Source organism: Galendromus occidentalis, unplaced genomic scaffold, assembly GCF_000255335.2.
Source record: "Galendromus occidentalis unplaced genomic scaffold, Mocc_1.1 scf7180000077284, whole genome shotgun sequence".
Classification (NCBI taxonomy): domain Eukaryota; kingdom Metazoa; phylum Arthropoda; class Arachnida; order Mesostigmata; family Phytoseiidae; genus Galendromus; species Galendromus occidentalis.
This window is the reverse complement of record NW_003805272.1, coordinates 702,555-723,133: the sequence shown is the minus strand read 5'-3', so window position 1 is coordinate 723,133 and position 20,579 is coordinate 702,555. Positions and strand designations below refer to the sequence as shown.

At 50.3% G+C, this 20,579-nt stretch overlaps 1 protein-coding gene across 1 annotated transcript; it reads right to left on the bottom strand.

Annotated features, from left to right (window-relative positions):
* Positions 1-1,780: 1,780 nt before the first annotated feature.
* LOC100908502 (stearoyl-CoA desaturase 5) lies at positions 1,781-12,356 on the bottom strand. The gene is made up of 11 exons (XM_003742086.2): positions 12,150-12,356; positions 8,381-8,474; positions 8,170-8,298; positions 7,875-7,950; positions 4,018-4,171; positions 3,789-3,900; positions 3,607-3,677; positions 3,399-3,513; positions 3,103-3,284; positions 2,872-2,941; positions 1,781-2,773 (listed from the first exon to the last, which is right to left on the bottom strand). Exons 1-11 carry the CDS (start codon positions 12,164-12,166, stop codon positions 2,690-2,692), a joined length of 1,104 nt encoding a protein of 367 aa, XP_003742134.1. The 5' UTR covers positions 12,167-12,356; the 3' UTR covers positions 1,781-2,689.
* Between the last annotated feature and the right edge of the window lie 8,223 nt (positions 12,357-20,579).

Genomic DNA, 20,579 nt, shown 5'->3' with positions numbered 1-20,579 from the left:
CCGGACGACGAGATTGTCAGACATAGGGATAACTGTGAGCTGTGCATACGAATGTGATGGAACGGTGCAATGTTTTTGAGAAGTCTACAGAATACCAAAATATCCTTCGTCTCATCATGCTGCGGAGCTCTTGACTCCAAGCTGCTTCCATCGTTCCCCGCCCGGGGGACACGACATCCCGATATGAACTATTCGATCAATGAAATACGGGATCAGCACTGATTCCCGTAGTTTCGAGCTCGGCATCAAGAGTTCCCCGGTGAATTTATCTTTCAAGTATTCTCTGTCAGTTTGCATGCGTCAGACCAGATTGAGCACTATTGGGGCTCCTTCCATGTTCCACTTATGAAAACGGTCGCAACCTTGTATCTCATGAACGTGTGTGTGTTTTGTCAGGAAATCGGATTCTTCCTCATGGTGTTTCGTGCCAGAAGATCTCTTCCCCCTCCCTTCAGAGGAGACGGTCCGAAACAGCGAAACTCCGGGGGTCTCCCACTAGTCGTGACCTTGTCGCGAGAGGTGATGATGAACAACTCTCGAGACAGGAATGAACTACTTATTTTACTCTTAATTCCAATATCCTCATCTGTGACCCCAGGGCGACATATGAGAAGTCTACTCGCACGACGCTAGGCGATATTCGTCGGGTACATTCCGAATGAGCTTATAATTTTGCAATGTTGAACGCCGAGCGCAGACTCGAATATCGTACAATTAAAATAAAACTGTCGGAATGAGATCCTTCCATTGGATCACGCTTCTCATGCCAATCGTCGTTTTTTGCCATAGCTTCTGAAGATTTCCGGATATCCCGTGTCCGACAGCGGAAATTCCATCGAAGCTGACCTTTAGCTTAATTTCACGGAAGTGTGAGCGCCAGGAATCGGAACCATCCATTCAGAAGTCGAGGGGAGAAGCGTATATATGATCCGCCGGGATACTTTCGTACGTTCAGTCGACAGAAACATCATCTGGAAGTAACAATCTCTTTGTGTCAAGTCGGACCAGCGTGCTGTCCAGCGTGAAATCCAGAAATAGCGGTATCGTGACACCTCGCCGAAAACACAAGGGAGAACCCGTCGGGGATCGGGACGCCACCGATCCGAGACGTTTGCAGAATTCTCGAGTTCAGGGTTTCTCGCCTAGTCCGGTAGAAGAGCGGAATCGAAAAAGCGAATCTGGCCGAGACTCATCTGCAGCCGGAACCAAAATCAGTGGCCTGGTCTTGTGGACTGAATCCTTGACCTGATTAGCACGAGGAAACTCTCTTTTTCCCGGAAAGAATAGAACCGCACATCCATCTTCCCATCTCCAGTCTGTGTATTCTGTGTGTTCGAGCTTCTCTTTCCGACGCGACTGGGGAAGATCTCCCGCTATCCGCCCATTGAATCAGCGACGATTTTGGCTTCAGTCGGTTCAGTTTTCAGGACTCAAATAATTCTAGATCTGTGGACAGACGATGGCTCACCTCATTTCATCAGCCATCATCCGTATCCGCAATCGAGACCTCATAATTGAGACTCTTCGACTATGGGCAATACATTCAACCCTGATGGTCCCGCCAACAATGCCGTCAGTTCGGTTTCCATTCCTCCGCATGTCCATCCGAATTCCCTAGTTTGGGATCTGATCGCCGAATCGGCAGAAGTATTGAAGAAAGACTCTCTTCGATATGATCATCGAAATCAATAAACGCCTTTATTGCTGCTCAATTCTCATCCGATTTCGCATCGTTTTGGATATACTCGATATATATAAGAAAAACGAAAATTGATTGAATATAAGCGTTGATTCTCCAGCGTCACCCTCCTGCGCATCCAACTGCGTTTGAGCTCCTCCGTAGGTGTGGGCGTCACGAGAAGCCCCGGGTGACCCTCCGCGATCGGGAAACGGGATTTGCGGTCCAGCGTAACTCGATCCTCGACGAGCAGAGGCATTCCGAAGATTCCCTCCCGCTCGATGTTGACATGAGTGAGCGCAGTCATGTAATGCCTCGGAACGCGAATTGCGATTCGTCCCCCCTTCTCTTTCCAGAACTGATCGAATTCTAATCGTCGAGAAGGGCGGGCAACCGCCCTCGCACATGTGTGGATATCGCGAGCTCATCTTAGATTTCCCAGGGATCGACAGGGTCGAAAAAAGGGCTGGTCGGCGATATTCTCGACGAGACCTCTTTCTCGTACATCGTTCGTTGTGCGCCTCGAGAATCAGTCTTAAATCGGCGGCTAGAGAATAATCGTCCGACTTGCTGTGACTCATTGAACGGATCGACTCGTGATCGGCGCCACTCGGAAAATCGAGGAACGAGTCGCTCCCCTGCGACTCGGATTTCCCTAGAAAGCTGTAAATCTGACTCGAGTACGACGAGTTCATTTCTATAAATTGAACAACGCTCTTCTGAAACAACCGGAAGAGTGATAGAAGTCTTTAAATAATTCACTTCGACGACATGCCAGCACAACGGAGAGTTACAAAACAATACGACGGACTAAGAATTGACTAAGCGGACGAGAACCACAGAGAGTGCCACAGAAATCAAATTTCACGAAGATTCGGTCACGAAATTCCCCCCGTCAGCCACACACAGCGTTAGGTGCCCAGACACCACATGGAAGATTAGACGTGGATATTACGTGAAGTTTTTGAGCGTGAGACCCTGTAGCGTCCTGAGGTTCAGCTCCGTCCTGTTTTAGTACGCGAAGGGAGGGCTCTCGTTCCTGCGAGTGCCGTCTCCACTGCGATGCTTGACGGAGTCCATGGTTTCTTGCGTGACCTACAATGCGGAGTGTTTCATCCTAAATCCATTCTGTACACCGACCCCTCTAGCCCCTCCCAGGGCGTTTCTCTCTCCACAGAGCTTTCTCAACTCACCTGTTTGCAGTCATAGGCTTGACCGAATAACCACATCGTGTCGATGAACATCTTGGTGGCGTTCAAATACCTGAAATAAGACAGAAGTCAGTTGCCGAAGTCGTCCTGTTCTTACGAGCCCTCGCTCACGCCTTCCCCGATCCGATGGGGAATCGCCTTCCCGCCACTCCCACGATCCTGGGGCGGATCGTGAGCCTTATGGAAATATCCCCCGATTGGAATGAGACCAACCATCCGAGCTCGGAGCACGCGTAGTCGTGGGGGAACGTATGATGATAGTTATGCCATCCCTCTCCGGCGGCTGCGAAGGCCACGAATTTGGTCTCCGTCGGCCAGATCGAATCATCGAAGGGCTTGTCTCCGAAGTAGTGAGCGAATGAGTTTACGGACCACGTGACGTTCAGTTGCACGACCTGTGAATGCGTAGATTCAAATTGAGGACTCCATATTGTCGACGGCTCCAAGCGCCAGAACGAAAGGTTCAGATCCAATAGGATCGGCAGATTACGGTCGGAGAAGAGACTCACGAGTCGCAGCATGGTGGACACGAAGAAAGCAGTAGCAAGGGACTCGCCCCAGAAGTAGACGGGAACCACGGTTGGGATCACGAAAGCGAATGCCAAGGTGAGAAGAATGTAATACCTGGCGAAGATTCGAATTGTCAGACCTTCCTCTTAACCTTCGGAGCTCGAGGATTTCAAAATTGTAGGGTTGCAATGGGTGGAGCCTAGTCACCTGATTTGGAAAGCTACGACCGGGTCGTTGCGGACATCATCGCAATCGATCTTGGAGCCTTTTGCGGTCACCTGATGAGAAGATATTCAGTGAGCATGTTTAGACGACACGAGTCGAATCGAGCGGGATCGATCAGGAACCGGTCTCGAAGTTGCATTTCGCGCGAACTAGATCAAACGAACCTCTGGATGCTTTTTGATGAAAAGCCACCCGACGTGCGAGAAGAAAAGGCCGCGAGTTATGTTGTGAGGATCCGCGTCGGTATCCGAGAACTTGTGATGTACACGGTGATCCCTGAAACCGTTCAGAGTACCCACCTCCAATCAATTTCTCCTCATCCCTGCTCTCGGAATCCAGACTTCATTCGGGGAAAATTGAGTATCGAGGAAGCGCGACTTTCACAGTACTTACCGCACCCAATCATAGAGATCATTTTGAGCAACACAGCAATTAGCCAGCATGAGGAAGATCCTCAGCGGCAACTTCGCTTTGTATGACCTGTGGCACCAGAGTCGATGAGCTCCGGCTGTTACTGACAAACCCGAAACACACAGGTAGTAGAAAGCTGCGGAGTCGAAATACATATTGAGAATTGCCGTCAACGACGCAATGGAGCTACGGGCTTTGACCGGAATCGTTGCTGCTTGAGACCGCCTCCCGACGGTGGTACATGAATCAAATTCGAGTCGCACGGTGCTTATTTTCTCAATGTCGATTCTTCCCTTGTGCACCCTTGGTAGACCAAGAGTCCATCGCTGTCGAGTGAATTCTCCATCGAATTCCCAGGATTGGCTACCGATGATTGAGTGGGAATAAGAGTCAAATGGCGAACGATGGGTTGAGCCATCAGATAGCTGCTCGGATCGAACTTGAACCCCCGCGAATACTCGTTTCGTCGAATCAACGACATGAGCGTTGAGCAAGAAAAAGGAAACCGGTAGACAGACGAAAGGACGAATCAACAAATCGAGCGACCGCCAGGTTTCCCACTTGCCGAGTGAAGGACCCCCATTAAAGTGCGCGAATGAGTCAAACTTTTGATCCTCTCGGGGATCTGGGTCTCAGGGACTCATAGTGTTCCGTCTATTTCAGTGGGGCGAATCGCAAGGGGGATGCGGAGCGGATAAGTGCTTACTCGCTTATCTCGCAGCGATCCTGGATGGATGGGTGGATGACAGTCATTGACGATCGACCCACCAAAGGCACCGAACCCACCTAAAGAGCGCGACACCACAGGAGCCCTAACGACGATCTTCTCCGCGGTATTCCTCAGCAATCAATCAGGCGCGTGATGCCGACCCACCCAATTGCCGGATAATTCGTTTTCCGGGCTCTTCAGAGGAAAATCGAACTTCACAAGCGCTTATGCGCTTATACACGCCCATTGGTGACGGTCGAGGTGGGAGTCGAGCTTTCTTCACAGGTCTTTCTCCAAACAATTTTTTATGACCGAAAGCAATCAAGAAGCTGCTCGTTTTGATTGCTTCCGAACAGTGTCAACAAGCCATGGGGGAATCCTCTGACCACAACTGTTTTTTTTCCATTTTTTTTCTCGTAATCACGTTGGCTTTTCCCAATCACAGTGTCTCCTGTCCTTCTTCTCGCAGCCGAGCTGTCCGGATTCGGCAAAATTTGACAGGTCCCAGCGCGAGTCGGGCAGCGCGGATCAGCGATACTGATTCGATCAATCCGGAATGAAGAATTATCGGATTCTTGTCACTTTTGATAGAATGAAATCGAAATCTTGGCAAGCTTGATCGAATAAGACAAGCTCAAGGTTTGATTTTGAATGGAGTGAACGCCCCCGAAGACAAGCGCATTCAAGAGTCAAAAACTTCAACGAAAATTCGCGGAACGCGTTAAAGCAATGCCTGATGATTTCGTGTTGACATCACTCGACCTTTGATTCTTGACCCGTTTTTCGGTGTCGATAACTCCCGACTCTGTTTGCGGATTGACAAGCTCCCGCCGGTCCAGCTTCCCGTAAGCGAACAACAAAAGGAGGACGCAGCTCTATGGGACGTCGAGAGAATCCCAATCATTTCGCCCGGAAAGGTGCGCATTTGATTCCATAACTCACAATGACGCTCTTCCAACTTCGAGCATCGCCTCCAGATATAGCGAAATCAAGCAAGGAGTAGCTTCTCCCGGAAAATTACCCCCGTTGTCCGTGGGTACCGCACTGAGATCGGTTCGTCATTTTCCGCCGACAACTAAGGTCTGCGGTCAGGAGAAATTCATCCGATGACAGGAATCCAGATGAGATTTGTGAGGGAGGAATCGCAGCAACGTGCAAGAAGAGCAATTGCGAGGGATATTTCGAGCCAATTTGGAGAGCAACCTCCCGATTATCTCCAGCTCGCTCAGTCAGTTTAGTGCCGATCGGTTTTTTCTGAGCGACCTTCGTTTCCGGTGGGAGCGTTACGTGAGCGCTTGATAGCTCAGAAATTCTTTCGGTCGGTTATAGCTTCTTCGAAAGACGTCCATGACTCAGCCAATCCACGTCACACGACGAAAGACGCTTCCGACAGAGCATGCAACGAAGCTCTTTCGTTGGAAGAATCGCTTTTTCGGCTCGTTTGCTTCGGGCGTTGGAAATGAGAAATGCACAGCGGATCGACATCAGTGAAATTCATGAATGCGGTTGCGGATGTGTGGAGAACTCCCTCCCCGGCGCTTGAAGGGGGAGTCCATAGCTCCCAGAGGATTTCAATGTCGAGGCTCACGGCTGTCGTGGGGCTCCGCGAGAGGGTTCCCGTATATTCATAGACTACGGATGGTGTCACTGACATTACGCCCGCTTTCGTAGACATCAAAGATCGGAAGACAGCTACGCAGTGCACTTGCACCGAAAATTCGACCGTTGAGCCAAGATCCACGCGAAGCGTAACCGGCAATCCTTCAAATAAGCGACCCTTTAACAAACCCATAGAATCATCCCTCAGCTCTTCGATCAGATAATCCATCAGCTTCCTGTAAGACAACTAGTCACACTTCCGCTGGGACGTCGAAGGAGCCGCCGGATTCCGGAGAGCTTTGTATTCAGTCAGACGATTTGCTGTTGACGCTATTCCATTGGGGTGTCTCGCTGTTTTCCGAAAGTGCTTCTTCCACACTTCACAAGTACAGACAACAAGTCCGGGCAGGCGACTGACGAAAGTCTGCAGAAGGATTTCAAAATCCGACTCATACGTTCGGCTTGGAGAATTCATCGTCAAACTGAAGTGCCAAGCTTCTCGAGAAAGTCCGTGGCATCCAGTTTTCCGCTAATGATCGATAGAATTCCGATTGCCGTGACCGATGTGGGTTCCGAGTCCCGATCGGAACCGCGAGGTTTGGACCGCATTGGGCCTATCTCGCGACGGGATCGGGACAGATTGCTCCTGGAGAGCTGTCCGGCGGAGTTCGTCGGCGCGGGGTACTCTCGCAACGAGACTCGAAGCCGGTTCTTCCTCGCGGCGGACAGCCGTGGATTTGCTCGGAAAATCGTTGGGACCAGCGCACTTCCGACGATTTTCTGTGGAGCCGACCCATTCCAGACGTTCATCTCACCAAGAATTCACCCCGGATCGTGAATTTCTGCGAGCAACGGAATCACTTTTTTTTCGGCAGCACTCAATCAGAACTGAGCGTTTTCCCCATTACGGTACGGTACTTGTAACTGTTCTACGCGTGCCGTTTCTCACGTCATCGGAATCTCGCCGGACAGAAATTGACGCAGTGAAATTCCCAGGGGGACGCGCGTTCAAGCGGAAAATGATGTCTTGGACAAGAGTGATTACAGCGACGATGTTCATCAGAGAGAACAACCATCGGTTCGACAGCATTCTTCCGGTCCCATCCGACAGCGTTTGCATCAGTTTCGCGAAAAACGAATTTTTATCACAAGGCTGACGTTTCGCGTCAATGGGAGACAGCCACCGGGTATGATGAACAAATATGACGAGCGAGCAGAGCGCTGCAAGCCTTCAGAAAAGATGGGGGAGTGGGCATCGGTCTTCGGGACAGATAGAATTCGCCACCGCCATCCGAGAGGGAACCTTCGAGGCGCAAGTTCAACTCGGAGGCTAAAGTGAAGCATGTCCATGTGGAACACGCCTGTCGGAAGCGCGAAAAAACAGCTATTCCATAATGATTTGGCAATGTTGTTTCGCTTTTATGAGGTGCTACTTTTTTCTGGGAGACTCCTTCAATGGGATGAGGGATTCGCAAATCGCCGGCTATCCGCAACAAAATCGAAAAGAAAAGAAACTGCGATAGTAACTTACTCCATGCTGCCGTTTGCCATTTCATGTACGGGAGGTACAGGATTCCGTATAATGCACACGCGTGAAGCAGGCCGACCTTGATGCGAAAGAGAACAAGAATTAGTGGAAGCACCTCAAGCAGAAAATACTCGCGCTCGAATCTGTAGCCATGTTTCTCCGAACCGAGGTCGGCAAGCTCAAGCTTCTGAGAGACCTGTCCGCCTACACCGAGCTCGGCACGGGTCAACGCTACGATGTTTTAGATATCAGGGGAATCAGGAGAATTCATTCCAACGCTAGAGAGATCGACGTCTACCTTCAAGATGTTTATGAATAGCAGATCCCTGAGCTTCGCTGTCGTGATGCCGGTCGAGGCCCACAACTCTTCGAGCTTCTCCAGACCCTCTCGGAGCATGTACTCCACGCGCTCCCCCATCTTCTGGGCCTGACGATTGAATCGAAAATGAGTAATCGGATCAGAGTCATCTTTCTGAAGGGCCCTACTTTTCTAACAGATTGAGAGTCACCTCTATTTCGTCCATGTCGTGCGGTGAGGAGGATTTCACTGCTGAGTATTTCAGAGTCTTTTCCGGGAAGCTCTCCTCTTGGACCGTCTTCGTCCTGGAAGGGAAGATAGCTCATTAACCTGCGGTCAGTATCGAAGACTGAAATTCAGACCACGAGTGCCGCCGGCTGATATCTCCATCAGGCTCAAGTCGTTCACCTAAGCTTGTGGCGATTCTCGGAGTAATGGAATCGTGGATAAATGAAAGATTGCGAAGACGTTGGGAGTAGCGGAGGCACGCTAGAAACCTCAGGGTAGAGCTTGATTGCTTCCTCGCTCGTGTCATCCGGTGGAAATGTCCACGGATATGTCGTGATCGAATCAAGTGATCTGCTTAGCGGCCAAGAAAAGATTTCAGCAGGAGCGCGTACTCCGATTAGGGAAATATGGACGCTCGTACTCTCCAGCGACGGAACGACCTCGGTGCAAAGCTCGCCCATTCTTCCCCCAAGGACGAGCATACATTCCGATTGACTGGATGCGCTCGCACGGAACGAATTCGTCCCTCCAGAGGACTGACTGGCTTCTGCGATCGGGAGGACTCAGAACGCTCAAGCGAATCATCTGGCTCTGATTGATGCTCTGATTGAGCATACTGACAGAAATCTAGTGAGCTTCGCAATCACTTGGAGAACATGCGTGGACTAGCACAAATATTTAGCGGGCGGCCACTGTCAATGAATCAATCTCCCGGCAGCGGCGAAGATCCTGTTCCGGAAATGGAATCCGGGAATCGCAACTGTCAGCAACGTCAAAATCCCACATTCGAAAATCCACTTCGCAAGTTCGGCCAAACAAAGAAGAGGCCACTCGATTTTCTAAGAAAACAACAACGTCATTGGAGTTGCAAAAGAGCATAGTCAAAGTATTGTCAAGGTCCTTCAGGCGCGGGAGAGAATAGCGAGAGAACGATGAAAATACCTATAACAGCGGATGAGTTTTCAAAGGATTTTCGTCGGAAGACAACCAGATGTCGGCGGTCGCCGTCGTCACTCCTTGTCCCCGATTGTGATTGAGCGGAGCAGCTTCCATTCCCCGTCCAGAGTGGAATTTTCTTCTGCTTCTTTCTCCAACTCTGAAGTTTCCTCACGCTATGTCCACAATCCAAGGATCAAATCTGTTCGGATCAATTCAGCGTCAGCCGTAGACCGGCCCCTCTTTCATTCAAATCGGAATCCCGGTAGATGAATGGATGGATGCATCCACCCAGCCGCAATTTGAGCGTTCCTATTCTGACAGCCCCGCGGACCCTTGAAGTGACTTATCGACGTCCAGTCGGCAACGCCGGTCGACTCATCGACCGACCGCGAACGTACGTTCCGTTGAGTACATGTCGACCGGTATCGACGGCGTTCGGACTTTCCTCCATTTCGAAAGGTCTATTTCATAAAATTCTAGTCCGACGGATCTGACATTTTGAAAATGAGTTTGCTGGATATTTTTCGACGCTCTCCCCTGAAATCTTCGCTCTCATTCAGTACAATCTTGTGACTTCATCCGAATGGTCCGACTTCTGAGAAGCGGCGATACCGCGAAGTATGATATCTACCGAGCAGCAGGTCCGAATCCGCCCAGGAGCACTTTCGGCCGGCGATAATTTTCGGGCATATGATCCGGGAAACCAGAATTGGTGTTGGAAAAAAGAGTTTGCCTCCGAAGCATGCGTAGCATTCCGTCCTCATGTCTTTCCAAGATGCGTCAGCCGGTAGCGCGACGTTAACGTTGAAGTTGTCAAAACACATGAGGAGTATTTCCCTCTTACGTTTTTTCTCCATCTTATGCGCTGTGTCCCCTGCTTCCCACGCGTAAGTGTAACTGTGCGTGCATGTGTGTGTATTCCAGGCGTTCTCCGCGGATCGGAAACAAATATAGTATTATAATTGATACCGCAGCTTGCGGTACGAAAGGAACGAGTCGAACGTCCGCCGAAGGAGCGTAATCCTCAAGAGGAACAGGAGCGAACTGCGGACTCTCCCTGATTTCGAGCTTCCCGGCAATGTTTCCCAGAAACGCTGTTATCGTTTTCCGTAATGACGGGAACTATCCCCGGGCGAGAATCGGAATCGTCCATCGTTTCGCTTCCTGCCTACCGTGAGCAGCATTCCGGTTTCGAGTCCGCACACGCGGAGTATTATCACAGGAAGAAAATTGCGAAATTGCGACATGACTGCGATTGAGAGCTTGACACCACTTCGGAGGCAACATCGCGGAGTCCGTGCGGCCGCTCGGTAGCGTAGAACACTTGGGTACGACGTCATTGCGAAGATCAACGGGGTTCTCGTGTTTGCCTGTTTGCCAGCCTTTTCATCTGCCTGTTTGCCTGCTGGCCTGTACGCCCGCTCGCTCGTTCGTTGAGTGACTGACTGACTGGCTGGCTGGCCCTTCGGGTGGCGATACACGCCGCAGCTTTACGTCCGTCAAAAGTTTCGCAAGCATCACCGGAATTGACTGAGCTACTACAGTGAAACAAATATCGTTCCGTTGAATAACTTTTGGCATTTTGAAGCTTCGCTCTTCATTTTGCCCTTCGATCCGCCGTCAATCGCTCGAAATGGCCGCGAATGTACTACATACTTGTCGTTTGCGCTGAATTCGGCGATCCGAACTGAACCGCTCTCGCATGGAGGAGTTCCCTGGCCAATGAAGAAGCTAACAATTCTCGCTGTCAGATTGATCGCTCCGAACTTCGCTGACGATCGTCCAGAAGAGAGCCGTTAAGCTCCTCAATCATCGCGGGGGTCTTGCGATCGATCGCCTCTGGTCGAATTTTCTGGATTTATTCGGAAGCTGACTCATCAGAGAAGGTATACCGTGGCGATCGATGGGGGGACGAGTTGTGGAAAGCTATAAACGGGACGTCCCACTCGAGCGTCAAGTCGTGTCTGACGATGACAAGCGCTGTGTTTGTTAGCTCCCTCTTGACTTTCGCATCCACTGTCATTTCCGGCCTCGTGGAGCCTTCTCGCTCTTTTTCTCCCCTTGTTTCGTTGCTCTCCTTCCAAGATGGAAAGAGATGACGTAACGCTCAATTTGACATTCAAGGTCTTGACTCGTCAACTAATGTGCTCAGCTTCGACGACTCCTGTGAATTGGGGTCGCGTCACAAACTGAACGGGTGTTGAGAGAAACTTATTTCGGAGTCCCTTCTAGAGCCTTTCTGGGATTCCTCTTTACTCGGACCGCTATTCAGAAGATAGAGGGGGAAGGGGAGTGAGCTGAGGGGTGCAAACTCTGTGCACCGAGAGCGGCAATGACAAGATCGGTCTTCGAATCTATCACCCCTACTCGGGATCGAGGCCACATGAGTGCGAACGGAAGTGATCGAGGGGATGAATAAAATACATAATTGGGAGCGGAGCGGAGTAGCGAGCGAAGATGCCCTCGAAGCACAATTATCGAATCTCGTAACCGCTGGTCGCTAATTCGGATTTTGAGTGATTCGAGGAGTACATATGAGCAGGGCGCTATCCGAAGCTGATCGGTGCACTCGGAAAGTCGCGGCCGATTGTGCGGGCGATCGCGCTTCTACGAGATGTCGTTGTCTGCCACTTTCACCTTATGAGCTCGAGATAGGGAGCCAGCACAGAACGAAAATTACTCCTTGGACTTCTGATTCAAGGTGACCAAAAAAGAGCCTCGGCCGCTCTCTCTTCAGTCATTTCCGAAAATGAGGCGAGTTCGTCTCCCTAGCACTGTCATCCGCAACTTGGGCGATATACTCGAAGTCTTACCTGACTCTCTGAGCCATGTCGCACTCCGATGAGAAATCCTAATATCCGAATCACACCAGGGAGCTACGAATATGAACGGGAATCCACAATTTGTAAAAGCCAATTTGAAGGGATCCGGGCACTCCGTTGCTTATCGAGTGACCTCCGGGCTCGAACCTCCTTGGGAACTTGAATTTTATGACTGACAATACCGACTAGCAGCTATACGGTCCTACAGCTACGAGTGCTTGCTTTTCTAGATATACCCTCGCCATTGAGTGGAGGCGAAACACGTGGTTTTGAGTCCCTTACCCTTACCACTGGAAGTTGCGACTGTTTTCATATGGTTCCCAAGATCCTACTCTCGCCCTCGAGGACCCGATGGATCATCTTGGGAGAGGACCGTGTACTATGTGTCACTCCGAGAACTCTCGTACGTAATGTGATCTTCGTCCTACAGGCAAGGGGAAACGCCGGGGCGGAAATTGCTGGGGAGGGGGGTTCGATGATAGACTGAAGAATGTGCCGTCAGGTAGGGAGACGAAGCACAAGCTTCCGTCCCCATCGAGTAATTCCGTGATCCCAGAGATCCGCCTCAGTCGAAGCGAACATCCACCCGAAGGAGAATGCATGGAATCGGCTCGACGAGCGTGAAACAACCGAACATCCGCGAGCTACCGAGGAGCCTAATGCGACGAAGACGGCTTGTCATTATTCGCGTGTTGGACGCACGAGCATGTCTTTGAGGCGACTCCGGAAAGACGGTCGCTTGAATTTTCCCACATCGAATGAATAATGGAAGGACCGGCCGCGATTCAAGTCCGAAACCTCCAAAATTCAGCTGTTCGTGAGTCGCGAAGTCGACGGATCGAAAGTGAAAGCGGTGCGGTCGGCGTTGAGTCATCGGCGAAAGGTCGTACAGACTGCAAACACGAGATGCGATCGATTCGATTTTTCTTTCGCTTTTGTTGTGATGCAGGGAACGGAAATTGAGGCTTTTCGGGATGTCGGCAGAAAGATGCACTTTGATGCAGCGCGTCGCTCCGGCGTTAGTCCGCTAGCTTTGCCATTTTGCCGCCAAATACATACAATAAATACAACCCTCAATGAATCCCCGTAAACGTTTCTTGAGCTTTTCCTCAGCGATGAGAGAATCAAAGATTTCCCGAATTATTAGAGAAATTGATCGTTTCGTTCGCTTCATTGTTCATAGGGCCAAAACCCTAGTCACGGCAATTCGCTCCAGTCGCGGTCACGCGGATATGTCAGATGTGACATGGAGACCACCCATGTTCAATGTTTCCGGTGGTCCGGCTCGAACTCGTGGAGAGCAGTTCGATGTCCGAGCGAGAACATTCGGTCTGTCCCGGGCCCGCAATGAGTCTCTTCGATCACATTGCAAGCTCGTGACACGTCACGTAAATGCCCGCACCGACGTGCGTCACTTCGCGGCAGCTGATGCTGTTTATAAAGACCAGAAACTCAAGACCGGCGGCGGTGTTGTAGTTCGAGCCTCATGACATACTGCCAGAACGCCAGCGAGCGAGGGAGCTTCTCCTCGGTCCGAGAACAGGTTGGCGAGCGAATTCCCGGAATGACGCCTCCGAATCAGACGAGAGCGGGACGGCTCCTAAGAAAGTGTTGGATCTTCCTAAATATTTACGCGATCGAAATTTGAACAGACTGCGGAGAACATTCGCGAAATTCCGCGAGCGCATAAGCATGAGAGACAATCGGATCATGAGGGTCAAGATGTTTGAGGGGTTTTCTTTCCCTGCAACCTCTATCCAGGTGGAGACCGAAAAGCTCCTCGGATCACTACTGCCCCAGAAGTAGATAGCATAATTGGAGTATTGTCGGGCGTTGAAGGATTCGCAGAATCCGTCCGAGGCTGTCCAAGTTGGCGCTCACGATTCTCAAGTTTTTCCACTAAGAGTTACAGAAGCAGAAATACTTCCATGTTCCGTCCGCTCTCGCATGATTGAACTCTTCGCGTGATGTGCACCGAAGAAGCGCAATCGACGGATTGATCTCGCTCTCGTCTCCAGAGGCGACGTGCGAGTTTCCAATTGTCTCTCAAACGCTTGTGATTCTGTATTCCTCGGGTGAATTCTGCAAACTCAAATCACTCCGAGGAAAATCGTGATTAGCTGAGCGTTTGTCACGGAATTGTCCCATCAAATGTTCTGACTCAGATCACGAGGATTTTAAGTCGTATATAACTCGAAAGTGATTTCTTCGCTTGAGCCACAGCCCAAGATTTCCTGCTTTCTCGACGGAAAGAAAACCACGCAAGCGACAGGTTTCGACTAGAAATTGACTGATCCAATTTTTTCACTCGATTCTTCACTCCTGTTTGAAGTCGAAGAAGCCGAAACTAGTGCTGCATCGTGAAAAAATCGTATCTCGTTCACTGAATGAGTCACGGGGATACTGTGAGCAAAAGTCAAGGTTCGCTCTTCCGCCTTTAGCATGACGACGACGTCGACCACGGTCGGCGTTGTGAGAACGGCGGAGAACGAGACACATGCGCTGGATTGGCGATGAATGATTGACATTCATTCACGACTCTTCGTCGACGACAGATTCCTCCTTCAAAATCGTAATTCGCAGAGATTCTATGTCAGTTCAGACAGATCGATGTAGAGCTTTCTGGGCCCGTAGACCGTTGTCGAAGGCCACGATACAGTAAGCAAGTTCGGAGCAGACCTCAGCGATTTCTGATGGCCCGATTTTTTGGGGAGGAAAAACAATCTTAATCGAGACTCTGAGCTCGTCTGTTTCTTCTGAACAGCCTTCATTAGTGACCGAAAGCAAGGCAGTTGGGTAATTCGAAGAAAAAAATACACAACTCCGAAGGGATCTGGGCTCGGAAAAAACACTGTGGGAGGGAAGAATGTCACTCAATCCGGGTAAGCGTCGGAGAATGACTTTTGACCGCCAGGTGATCAGCGCAAGTTTAACGACATTCCCGCGCAAAGAAACGGACTTTCCCCCGCACAAAAGCTTCAAGCTAAGTTGTTGTTGACACTGAGATCGTTACTGAGCGACTCCTTCGCCAGCAAGAGAATTTTCGGATTGCGACTCGCAACGCATATTCAGAAGATGGGAGAACTTGCGTACCATTCGCAAGTCCTGTATAATTACGAAAGCAACGATAGGAGCCGGGTAAAGCGATACCGGAGGCTTTGTAAAACGCGGTTATAGTTTGTCTGTGCTCACCTCGCGTAAGTTGTTTCAGATTCCATTCCGAAACTCTCGTAGCTCGATCTCCGCTCGAGCGGTCTACACAAGCGGCCGGCAGTAACCGAATAACTGACTCCAAGTTAATGCACTGGATCGCGGGAACTCCAATGTATTTCGCCTTATCGAACGAAGAGCACTCGAAGAGGTTCAGAAGACGTTCTCACTGAATCGGACAGAGTGACTCGGCTCGACGTTGATCGCACGTTCTCGCCCGACCATTACGGGGCGCATCTCGCTCGGGTTGAGTGACAATTTTCCGCCAGAGACGTCATTTCCGCCTCTCTACAAACTCATCGGATGTATTTTTTTTTCGCTTTGGGAATGATTACATTTGCGATCGCGTATCCGGACTCGGATCCGTACTCGCTCCCGCCCCATAAACAATGCGTGTCGTTTAGTTGCTCAGCTCCTAGGACACACGTTTTCTGTCGAGAGCTCGTGGGGCATCGTCTGTGAGGCGAGCTCTGCATGTTGATGCCGATTGCGGTCGAATCAACGCTCATATCCATGGAGCCGATGGAGAATAAAACAATCAGGACTATATTCAATCAATTGTGCAATATGTTACTCATGAATCATGAGCATCACAAGATCGAGAAGTGTTTCTGCGTGCATCACCATCAAGAGCAACATCTACCGATAATAATCGATCCAGTTGTGTCACCGGAATTCCCAATGCTGCTTGCAGAGGGCATTCTGCTCCAAGATCGAAGCGAAGACAGAAATTGGCATGAAGACAACGGCCGTGGTCACATGACGTTATTCGGGAGCTTTCCCAGAACTAGAAGCGGTGTCAGAGGTATTGACATGCTTTTCGAGAAAAACAGAGTCCGAGACTAGGCGATTTCTGCCCACAGAAAAACATCGCAGAGCTTCATCATAGCAATTAATTCTCTGTGAAGCCCATCTCTCGTGGAATTTCGTTACCCTCACCTCATCGCTCGACGTCTCGACAGAGTCGCTCCTTCCTTACTTTGCAGCTAGATCATCTATCCCCTCAGGATCCGAGATTCCGATGAACGTCCTCAGAGAATCACGTCCAGTGAACAATTAAATATTTCTGACTTATTAATCAGCGATAAGTTTTAGTCGCGTGAACTCCCTCAATTTGGTAGTTATTCCCGTCCGTGTATCTCCCCGGGATAGAAAAACCCAATCAGGAGCTCCGTTCGTGAGAAGAGTCATTCGGCGGCGGAAAATACGCATTCAACCGAGGCTCCACTGTGGGAAAATGATTTCTATCAAGCGGTCCCCTTGAAATCACATCTTGTGATTCCGCTGAATATCACTAGCTGTCAGCAGGGTTCAGACTCTCAGATGGATTTAGGAAGGACAACGGGGGGAGGCTCCCCGCTCTCGGGAAGAGACAAGTTCCTGATGGTGGAAAATGATGCGGCTACGCGGATATTCAGTTAGAGAGAAAATCCTGGCTTATCGTCGCTTTTCTGAGTCGAAGGAAAGCTAGGTATCATCTACCAGGTCAAAATATGCGGGCTCTCCTTTGGAGGTCCGCCTCGAGGCTGACCTGCGTAATATCTAGACAAAGAGAGAATCGCGGATATCGATCGTGAAAGGTGAAAACCGGCGTACTCTCCATGAGATCCCGAGCCAATAGCTCTCGCTAGGGCTCTTTGTTCGCTGATGATTGATGATATGCTCCTGATGGTAAGTAAGCGGAGAAACATGCGGAAACTTTTTGAAACGACGTGCGATTTCGTGGAGGAGGGAGACATTCCCTTGAGGACAAAAAACCCTGCTTCAAAGAGGGTTCGTAGAGTACTAACAAAAGACACGAGTCCGAGACTACAGGGCTGGGGGATGTCCTGTGCTCAGCTACGAATGTCCGGGCTTCGAATGGCCAGCGTCACTTAGCAATCATCATCATTGTGGAGAACATAGGAGAAAATGACAAATACGAGCGGCACCGCGGAGAGACGATCGTGTTTATTTCTGGAACTGGCAGCATAGCTACTTGAGGTCTCCAAAGGAGAATCTTATCCAAAGTAGGTAAATATTGATTGCGCGTCAAGCAGTCAAGTTGGGCTGGGCCCTAGCGAATAAGCCCTTGACTTTCTTTTGAATTCTTCTGCCCAGCTGAGAAGAAGGAGACCGAATCTCGCGCGGCAGAGATTGCCATACCCTAGGGTGGCGGGATGGAGATCTTGGACGCCGAGCGCGGTCCTGATAGGAGTCACCTTGAACCCTGTGGGACTTCTAGAAGGGCGGAGCGGGGCTCGAGCGTCCAGCTGGAACCGGATGACGGGCCAAGCATGCTCTGATGCCCCATGTTCGCCACGCATAGATAGGTGAGCTGCTTGACGGTCAAGAGCTCGTGGAGAGCGTGCAGTCCGGTGATTGATTCTAAGCATTTCCTAAAAAACATCGCTCGCAAAGCGTCATTCTGAGTGACCTGTGCGGAATGTACGATCCCTCAAGTTATTCGAGATCGAATATCATCATTTGATATCCAGATCGATATTCCGTAAGCGAAGACGTGGAGGAACAAGGACCGTCACATTATGGGGAGTCCGGCGGCCGGGAAACCGGAGGACGAAGACGCCGCAAGAAGGCAATGACGGCGTTGCGCTCTGACCTGAAGTCCCTCCGACTCAGTCGGGTAAGCAGAGTTATGCCAAAGCATTCGGCCGAGACCATAGGAGACCTCAAGGTCGCGCTGAACCATGCTGGGTAGTCGACTTTTCCTCCAATCAAAGACCTGCGGAGACTAGAGAAAGAAATCACCACGGAGCTTCAGGGTTTCCAGAATCTTTCGCTTTGTTCTCTTCCACGTCGAGAAACAGGAGGAATAGATGACATGGCCCATCGACCAGGCATCCCAGATTGGGTGTCAGCTATTAGGAAAGTAATCATTCTGAGCTTTTACCATTCTGAGCAGGGAGCCACGACGGTTGCCATGCTGTTCAGAACGCTCTCTCATGAATGTGTCGCGAACAGCCTCCTGATTTTGATGGCGAAGGGGGGATACGGAAAAACGACTTGAATAGAATAACAGTACGGACGGAAACGTGAATGTCAGAGACATTCTGTGGAACAGAGCCGAGAGGTGCACCTCACTTCACAAATCGATTCTCACCCATCGTTTTCTGACACGTCGGGGCAAGAAGAAGTCATCAGAGCATACCTCGGCTGGATGTGAGCTGATGGTTATATTGTTTCAATAATCGATCGGACGACGTGGAGCGCGAGGGCGTCATGGAAACGTCGGGCTGTGCTCTAGGAATTCGAAAACGATTGTCGGCAAAGGAGTTGCGTAAACAAATTCCGACGAATCGTTCCCCAGCACGTTGCTCTAGAGCAGAAGACTTTGAACCCTATCCGCTCTGGAATGGGGGCGTTATCCGAGGAACGATCGGAATCCTGCGTCGGTAACGATGCGATGGGCTCCCACCAGAAAGGGACTGAGTGAGGGGTTCGAAAGCAACGTTATGCGTCGAGCAGAGCTAGCTTAGATGGAACTTCCGGAGTACAGAGAGTCCGTGTGGGTTCTCTAGGTCCACAGCGTGGACATGGAGAGCTCATATCATTCCTCTCATCTGGCATCAGCCCCTCGCCGGCTTCTACTCTTATAGCGTATGAGCCCTGTTCCTCGCGTCGATCGGCTTTACGGCATTTGATTCCTCGAGATGAATTCTGTCGAAGACCGGTTTACGAAACCATGGATAACCCCCCCTCCTTTTTATACAAAAATCTCTCGAAGAAAATTGCTCTGATCTCCAAAACTGTAGTGTGTTAGATCAAATCAAGCCCCATGACAAATATATTAACTCAGAAGAAGGTCACAACGAAAAACGCTTCCTACTCCGCGCGAAACCACAAATGACGGAATACAAAACTATTCGAAGTCGGCTTCATTGTTTATTTCACCGAAAGATATCGGTCACTGCGGTCGCAATCACTGATGTTCCCCACAATCATGTACAACGTTCGCACACTTTTCGGCTCCATGTGAAGAACTGGAATGCTCCGCCATCTTCGGCGCTACAGCATTCATCCTGCGACACGGAGACCCTTTCATATGGGACCGAATACAAGAGGAATGTAGATCATAGAATCAGATCTCGATTTCCTACCGAAAGAAATTAGAACCTGAGAGAGAATCGACTGAGAGGCAGATCCTCCAACTTAAGGATCCCTTAGAATTCCATACCAAACACATAGCTATCATGGTAAGAGACATCGATGAGAGAGGTTCGACCGGATTCTCGACTTCCGGTCTACTTGGAGGAATTTTTGGTCGCGAGGTCATGAACGAGGACATGGGAGACGATGCTGAGGAATTAACTCATCGAGGTACAGCTGATATGAGAGACCTCCCTACGCTTATCGAGGAGTCTCTCAGAGCTGGTTCGACTTCTAAGCGTAACTCTGGAGATTCCAACCGTGATGAAGGTGGTTGAAGGTAGAGCGGCTGCTTCACGGAAGGTAGAGCGGTAATTGTTAGGAGTCGGGATGAACTCGATTCATGCATGAAATACAGATATGAGCGACTCCTGCGTGCAGCCTCTTTGAGTCCGCATTGTATTAGCATTCAGTTATTCGGGCCACTCCCAGTTCCTCGATAGAATAATTTCGGTGGTAATTGTGTTGGACTGACGTTTCCGTCGCCATCATACATTTAATTGACTTACTGACGTAGATAACCCGCCATAACCGATGACGTCTCGGCCATGGCCGGCAGTTTTTCATCAGTCACCAGCGTTCCCGGTCGCTGGACTCCCTACGCATGCATCCCTTAGATCGGCCCCTTCGCTCCAGCAGGGACTTGTAGATATGAGAATGGCTTCTTGATCGATGCGTCGAAGATTCGAGCTTCCTGTGACTCGATGCTGGACGAGTTGACGAGTTCAGCATCCACCTGGAACAATCCAGAAAGAAATCGCCTTCCGGCGAGGGTATAACCACAGCGATCACAGCTCGCAAGCGAAATTTTCTGAGGGAGGAGTATACCCCGGAATCGGACAGAAATATGGGACATATCGTAGAGGGAAAGCTCCGAATGAATCATATGGGGAGAGCGTCAGATAATTCATAGAGGGAGTGCGTCGAAGGATTCATCAAGGGAGCAGCATCAAGATAAATCAAGGGGCCGGAGATCCGTGCCTAGAAAGCAAAGGCGGCTTTGACGGGAAATTGCGCCTCGAAATGGGAGTGAGTGGAAAGCGCTCTCTTGTGGAAGCTCAGAAT